Source organism: Coffea eugenioides, chromosome 8 (genome assembly GCF_003713205.1).
Source record: "Coffea eugenioides isolate CCC68of chromosome 8, Ceug_1.0, whole genome shotgun sequence".
Taxonomy (NCBI): Eukaryota; Viridiplantae; Streptophyta; class Magnoliopsida; order Gentianales; family Rubiaceae; genus Coffea; species Coffea eugenioides.
Genome location: NC_040042.1, coordinates 4,216,029 through 4,223,179, shown reverse-complemented (window position 1 = coordinate 4,223,179; position 7,151 = coordinate 4,216,029). Strand labels below are relative to the sequence as shown.

Below are 7,151 nucleotides of genomic sequence, written 5' to 3'. Positions count from 1 at the left end.
TTTAAGTCCTTTTTTTTTTCAAATTTTTTTGATGAAAAGTTATAGTTCAACCTCAATTGCACTTTGGTTTTAATTTAGATTGGTGTTGTAAGTTGAAGCTTGATCCAGAAATTGCACAGCATATATGCATGCTCTTGTATTGTTGTGGCTTTAATTATGGGAAACAGCCAACAAAGCAAAGACAGGATTACGAGTCATTCTGCAGTCCACTCACCAAAATGTAGATGATAATGTTGCAAGAAACCAAAGCTCCTACGTTCTTCCATAAGTATGCAACAATGCTTTTGGCGATGAGATTTTGATCTTATGATTGAGGTATAAAGCTCCCATGTTCAAACTTCACCAAGTTGTGAATTTATTTTGACTTTATTCTTTTTTTTCACCTTTTTATTTTTTACCCTCCCAATCCTTTCTACCTCCAACTGTCAGGCATAGGGCTGCAAACGAATCGAGCCGCTCGCGAGCGGCTCGAGTCGAGCTCGAGCTCAGAATATTAAGCTCGTTAGCTCGCGAGCCGGCTCGCGAGCTTGTGTATATATATATATATATATATTTTTTTTTTATTTTTATTTAATAATAAAATTACGTATATTATATATATATTTTTTTATTTTTTATTTTCATAGTAAAATTACGTAAATATCCTTAATATTTTATTATTTATTAAGAAAAAAATATTATTTTATTTATTTTTTTAAAAATAAAATAATATTTTTTATTTTTTTTCGAGCTCGAGCTCGGCTCAACTTGATTCGAGTCGAGCTCGAGCTCGAAATTTGCCGGCTCGTCGAGCTCGAGCTTGGTAAAATTTAGTCGAGGCTCGGCTCGATTAGCTCAAAGCTCGACTCGGCTCGACTCGTTTGCAGCCCTAGTCAGGCACAAACTTTGAATCCTGAACTTGATAGTGGTAAACAAACCCAAGATCCATCCCCTGGTCATTGGGCAGAATCCAATACAATCTTACTAAGTAGGGGTGTTAATTTTACCTTAAATCAATTATAATTGATTGCGCAGTTATAGCATGTGTTGTTATTGTATATGTAATCTTATAAAAAGAATACCAGTTACTTCTTTCACTTGTTCATTTTTACCCAATATTTTGTTAAATCTAGCCGGGAATGACTAGCTGGTAAGAAGGGTCCAACAAAAATCAATTTTCTTACATCTTAAGTATGCCCACTAAGATCGCTTAAGGGCTAAGAATGCACATCTTCTCAATTCTTGATGCTGGTTAGGAACGAGAGCATATCCTCTGTTCAATATTTTGTGTCTAATGTGAAACTACGTAGTAGTTTCACTTATTATATCTGCTGATGTGGTAACTAAAAATAGGTGGTTGTTTGGCTGCCTTATACTTCTTTTTCTTTCTTTTTTTTTAGGTTTTCTTTGTTTACACAACTTTGTTACAATTCCCATCTTTTTTAAAACAAAGTATTAAGGATTTGAAATACAAAAGAATATTTAAAAAAGATGGGAATTGTAACAAAGTTGTGTAAACAAAGGAAACCCAAAAAAAAAAAGAAAGAAAAAGAAGTATAAGGCAGCCAAACAGCCACCTATTTTTAGTTGCCACATCAGCAGATATAATAAGTGAAACTACGTAGTTTCACATTGGACAGGAAATTGGACACAAAATATTAGACAGAAGATCTGCTCTCGTTAGGAACTACTCGGTAGGAACAGTCTGGGACCAATTATTAGACATCCTGTGCCACAAGATGTGGTGGGGAAATTCAAAGGGGCAATAAGAAAATTTAAAAAAACAGCCACTAAATCATGAACTCAAAAAAGTGAAAAGGGCAAAGGAACTCGGTGAATCAAGAGCCACTAAATTCGAAATGAGCCATTTGACAAATGACTGATCATCAAATTTGTGTCTCATGACAAATAAACACAAGAAAGAAAAAGGATGGGATTCTCGTTTTCTTTTCTCATCTTTCAAATCCATCGTATAGAACCCAAAATAACAGAAAATTTTCATATACCATCCAAAGTGCTTTTTTTTTTTTTGGGTTTGAATAAATCCCAAGTTTTATTCTGTGCAATTGTTTCTCAGATTACCATCTTCTTGTGAGTAACTAGAAAGAGTAAAACAACAGAAACATAAGCAAGCAATCCAGGCTTTGGGGTGCATGGGGTAGAAACGAGGGAAAGGAGGGGCATAAAATGCAGCAATCCCTAAGTTTGTTGATTGTGGTGGCGCAGGAATGAGTGCATGGTGGTGGCTGGTGGGGAAAAAAGAGAAGAAACAGGTCATGTGGAAGCAAGCGTGTGGTTTTTCCCAACCCTACACGTGAAGCTGTCTTCTTCTGATTTGTTCGCATGTAATTTGTAACTACTACTCTAGTCTCCTAGTTCCTGCACCTCCAAAAAGCTTATTTCCTACTGCTCCCCTTTTGTATCCATTAGCCTTCAGGACCCCGTCCCTTCGAGTTTGGGACAGGAACTGTCAGCACCATCTCCGAACAGGAAAGGGCACCATCCGTTGATATCACCATGATTGCTTGTAAATGATCTAATACATTTTGAACAATAATTATGTGTGTTAGGTGATTGTTTGTGAATGATCTAACACATTTTGAACAATAATGAAATGTGTTTTTCTAACGAGTGCCCTCAATGCACGTATTGATATAGTTAATATTCACTTAATCTATCATGTATATATATATATATTACTAATTATTATACATTTTTCCTATTTAATCTTACCCAACCTTCCTTGTATTTATTTATTTTCTCTTATTAATCTCACATTTTAAAAAATGTAACACGTAAAATATATTTTAATACGTGCCTTATGAGCACCTATTAGACATACCCTAATTAAATATCGTACTTCTGTTAGAAAATTATACAAATAATTAACAACGAATTATAACATGTTCAAGAGTTATTCTATTCAGTTACAATTCTATTGGCAATCATTTCTATCCTTATTTTTCGTCTTTTGAATCGTGTGTACTTTACATAATAAGTTGCACTTCATTGTAAATAATTAAAACAATATTATAATATGAATACAGTAAAAAAAAAAAAAGGGAGGACATTTGATTCATGGCTTGCAAAAGCTCAGTACTCTTAGTAATAAAAAATTACATGTCAATATGTAAAATTCGCTTTTTCATAATTTGAATACTAGATTTCAAAATTTTGCATTCTCTGCATTTCCTCTCTCTCTCTCTCTCTTAGTTACAAGCGGAATTTTTGTTGTTATAATCTGTACCAACCTTAACATGATTATGAGAGTTCTTGAGTACTTACTACTTCACTTGACTATTCAAATTAGGAATGAATAGTATTGCAAGTTGAAAACCTACTAAAGTATGGTTCAACTAAACATAAGTATCCATACGAGAGCAAATACATCAGGGAAGAAGTTCAGAAAAAAATTTAGACCAGAATGAATACATTATGTTATGGTCAAAAAGGCACTGATTGATTCCAATTTTCCTACCCTGTCAAAAGCATAGGAAATAAATAAGACACCCCATTGAAACATAACATTGACAAATATAATTCATCCTTAGAAAAATATCAGAATAGAAGTTTATTCCTACATACCACTCGTCACTAGTTCTTTTCAATAATATGAAGGCAAGTATATATTTCTCTTATTCTGAATTTTGCAAAGATCAGGAAATTTTTTTAAAAAAAATAGAAAAAGGATTCAAAACTAAAACCAACAACCTCATGGCCAATGTTATTACCAGCTGAATTGCGTACGCCAAGGAATTTTGTTCCATAGCTCAAGCTGGAAAAGATTTGTTTTTGCTTTTTGGAGCTAACATGCCTTGAAAATCTTGCTATACGTTGCGTATGCAAATTTCTCAACCAGTCGCCATTTCGGCCAGTTTGTGTCACGATATAGATCTGAATTTGTCGGTTTCGTGATATATTTTACTAAGAATTTTTTTTTACCAATTCGAAAAGAAAACATCGAAGCTCTATGCACCATACGACTGTTTTTTTTTTTTTGGTCTGGAAGCTAATCCCCCAGACTGGGCAGAGCTTCGCCCCAAAGCTCTATGCACCATACGACTGTTGAAAAAACGAGAATAGTAACATATAGATTAAGATGAGAAACCAGAGCTTCATTTGCAAACCAGTTTGTTTGGATAAGAATTTATTTGGATGATGCATTTGAGATAATTACTGTAGCACTTTTTGTGTTATAATGTATGTGAGATAAAAGGGTGATTGAAATTTGTGAAGTAAATTTTTTTTATTTCAAATCTTCCTAATCCAAACACACCCACTATTTATAAGAGGGCAAAAAATCTCGATGATTATTAAACTATTGTCCGCGACAACTTTTGATTATCAAATAATTTTTTATTATAAATTAGCCACTAAATTGATGAATCAACAGACCCCCAAACCATTTCATCTATTATTGCTCTTAATCTACAAAATAATCAGATTCACATGGTGAACATATACACCTTTGTGTTTTGACACGTGCTCTGATTATTTTATAAATTAAGAATAGTAATCAATGAAATGACCACGAATGTGCAGGCAAGTTAGTTTAGAAACTAATTTGTGACAAAAAATTATTTAATGATAAAAAATCGACACCATGAGATTTTTTATCCTTAAAGACGGGTGAAATGGAATCTCAGCAAACGGCAAAAGGGTGCGTCACTAAAGCAGAAAGGGAACGGGGACGAGCGCAGGGCTTGTCTTGCCATTTGCCAATACTTTTATTACTTGTCTGTTACTACTATTAACTGCCCACATCGAGGTTGTGGAATAGCCCCTTATATTGTTGTTCACCACAAGCCCGTGGGCTACTAGCCCAGCAAGGCACTCTCTGAACGGGGTGCACAGTGGATTTCCCAGGATGGGCCTCTTAACTCCCCTACCCCTGCCCGGATGTGGGCTTTTTGTCCTTGACACTTCAATGTTTCTAATCATGGACCAAGCAAGTGGGCTTTAACACAACCTCTTAGTTTTTTTTTTTTTTTTGGGTTCAATATTTAAGTTACTTCCTTAGTTCTTTTTCATCCGAGAGAAAGAATTGTTTCTGAGTGTCCTGAAATAAAAAATCAGCTCTGATTAACAGTACAAAATGAAAGGGAAAACATGGATATTTTTTTCCTCTGACACAAAAAAAGAAAATTTCAACCACATTTGAGCTGAAAGAAGCATATGATTTTTCAGTGTTGAAACAGTATTAAAACATTTTGAGTGTAAGCTGTAAGTTGCACAAGCAGGACAGAACAACAATAGCAAATAGAAAAAACAATTATCCAGTGACTCACATAAGCTTGCAGAATTCATGCATATGCATGATTCAATTCTATTTCATCCTAAGCATGCAACGCTATGTCACTATTATATAGCCATTCAAAAGAAGTCGCTAAAGTGAGCAAATATTACCTGTCAATTTTGAAACCCTTGCCATGCAAATGCAAAGAACATATATAGTATTTCAACTGCACTGTAAGTAGATAGTCCAAAAACAATGGCCAGTCTTCCTCTAAAAGAAAATTAAGCATTTAGAGAATGAAAGCACAAACAACCACTTACACTATTGAATTGCCTCGTGCCTGTTGTGAAACCAGGGAATTGACTAAAACAGATGAGCCCACCCCAAGATCTATCTAATAGACAAGAAAAAGAAAAGTAAAGAGGAATTGCTAGTCAGGCACTTATCTTTAAAGATATCTATCAAAGAGAAAAGTGTAGGCAGCTCAAGAATCTTACCGAACCAGTGCCGTAGGTCTCTGTTTTAGCATATTTTCTGGGAGGTAGTTTGTAGTCAACAGCCAAAATACACAAGCACGTGGCAAGCATCTGCAGCGATTACACCTGTAGCCAAAATTGGAAATTTCAAGGAAAAGAAATGCAGCCTTAACAGACAAAAGGGAAAAACCACAATGTATTTAATCATAAGACAATTTGCATACCATAGCAACCAACGTAAGATGAGATATTTGTCCTAAAAGAAAAGACACCACTTTCCTGAAAAGAAGATCTAAATCTGTATGGAGGATTAGTACATTTCTAATGTAATAATTTGCATAGACTAAATTATTCCAAATGAACTGTAAAGTGTATCTACCCAGATGTTTTGGTATTTTGCAGGTAAATAATGCATAACCAAATTCAAAAACATAGATAAAGCACAAAAAATTCTATGGATATGCATTCACCTTCTAGCTGAAAAAGAGATAAGCAGCAACAAGATCAGCAAAGTTGTAATCACACATATCCATTCAGACAAAACCTATAATAAACTGATGTCAGCAACAATTACAATGATTGTGTGTGGAAACACTATGACAAGAAAGATAAAGGATCTACATATGCTGGTAAAGAAATTTGAAGTCCAGGCAATGAAGCTGCCTATTTAAGATTAGTTGACAACCAACCATCCATCAGTCAACAACCTCTTCGAGTAAACCATTTTCAAAAGTATCTCAAGACAAAACCTTCACCTAAGTACCTGAGAACGACAAACTTGTTGCAACTCTAAAAAATAACAAAGAATGAACCCATCTTTCCACAGGATTGACATGTATAGTTTGACATTTAAGGCCTCTACCCGAAATGCTGCCCCGCAAGAGCAGCACGTAAGGACATGTATTCCTCTTGTGTATGTGAAGAAGAAAGTGAGGATTTCAATACAGCTAGTTGTTCCCACTGAATCCCCAGGTTCCACATCCACCATTATTTGCAAATATATTACATTCAAACAAAACAGCTGAGAAATAAAGCACTTAGAGTTAACAAATTTCAATATAGCCAGTACAAAGCACTTACAGTAAGAAATAAAGAAAATGGGACAAGGAGGATGAGGAAATCTACAACCATCACAGCAACAACAGCCCTCAGGCTCTTATTTCCAGCAACTTCATCATCATTTTTCTTCATAGAGGCTTCTGCAGCATTAGGACGAAAATAAAAAAGAGATCCTGATCAATAAACAGATAGCACACAAATAATAGCGCTTCGCATCCCTGAGATCATCAAGTAAAAATTCCATTCGATATACATAAAATTAATAAATATGCCACAAAACAAACATGCAATATGTTCATTGTTATTTGACATAATGCATTCCAATCCCATAGACAGAAAACCCATTAAACTTGCTTCTTTTCAAATTTATAATCATTCAAAGCAAAAATGTTATAAACCAC

At 34.6% G+C, this 7,151-nt stretch overlaps 1 protein-coding gene across 3 annotated transcripts; it reads right to left on the bottom strand.

Annotated features, from left to right (window-relative positions):
• Nucleotides 1-5,279: 5,279 nt before the first annotated feature.
• Nucleotides 5,280-6,918, bottom strand: LOC113781569. Of its 3 annotated transcripts, XR_003469634.1 has the most exons (6): nt 6,772-6,918; nt 6,162-6,235; nt 5,916-5,989; nt 5,713-5,817; nt 5,536-5,609; nt 5,280-5,446 (listed from the first exon to the last, which is right to left on the bottom strand). XR_003469634.1 is itself a non-coding variant. In XM_027327524.1 (5 exons), the coding sequence occupies exons 1-4, from the start codon at nt 6,880-6,882 to the stop codon at nt 5,768-5,770; spliced, it is 309 nt and encodes a 102-aa protein (XP_027183325.1). In that variant the 5' UTR covers nt 6,883-6,918; the 3' UTR covers nt 5,280-5,609; nt 5,713-5,767. The 3 variants fall into 3 exon arrangements, 1 of the variants encoding a protein (XP_027183325.1); XR_003469633.1 differs by having other exon boundaries at nt 5,280-5,605; XM_027327524.1 differs by having other exon boundaries at nt 5,280-5,609.
• Nucleotides 6,919-7,151: the final 233 nt, after the last annotated feature.

Excerpts from the sequence above, each read along its gene's own strand:
- LOC113781569 (XM_027327524.1), bottom strand. The coding sequence starts at position 6,882 with ATGAAGAAAAATGATGATGAAGTTGCTGGAAATAAGAGCCTGAGGGCT. Across the intron at positions 5,990-6,161 it reads ATCTCTTTTTCAGCTAGAAG|ATTTAGATCTTCTTTTCAGG; the intron begins GTGAATGCATAT and ends TCCTCCATACAG. Across the intron at positions 5,818-5,915 it reads ATCTTACGTTGGTTGCTATG|GTGTAATCGCTGCAGATGCT; the intron begins GTATGCAAATTG and ends TTTTGGCTACAG.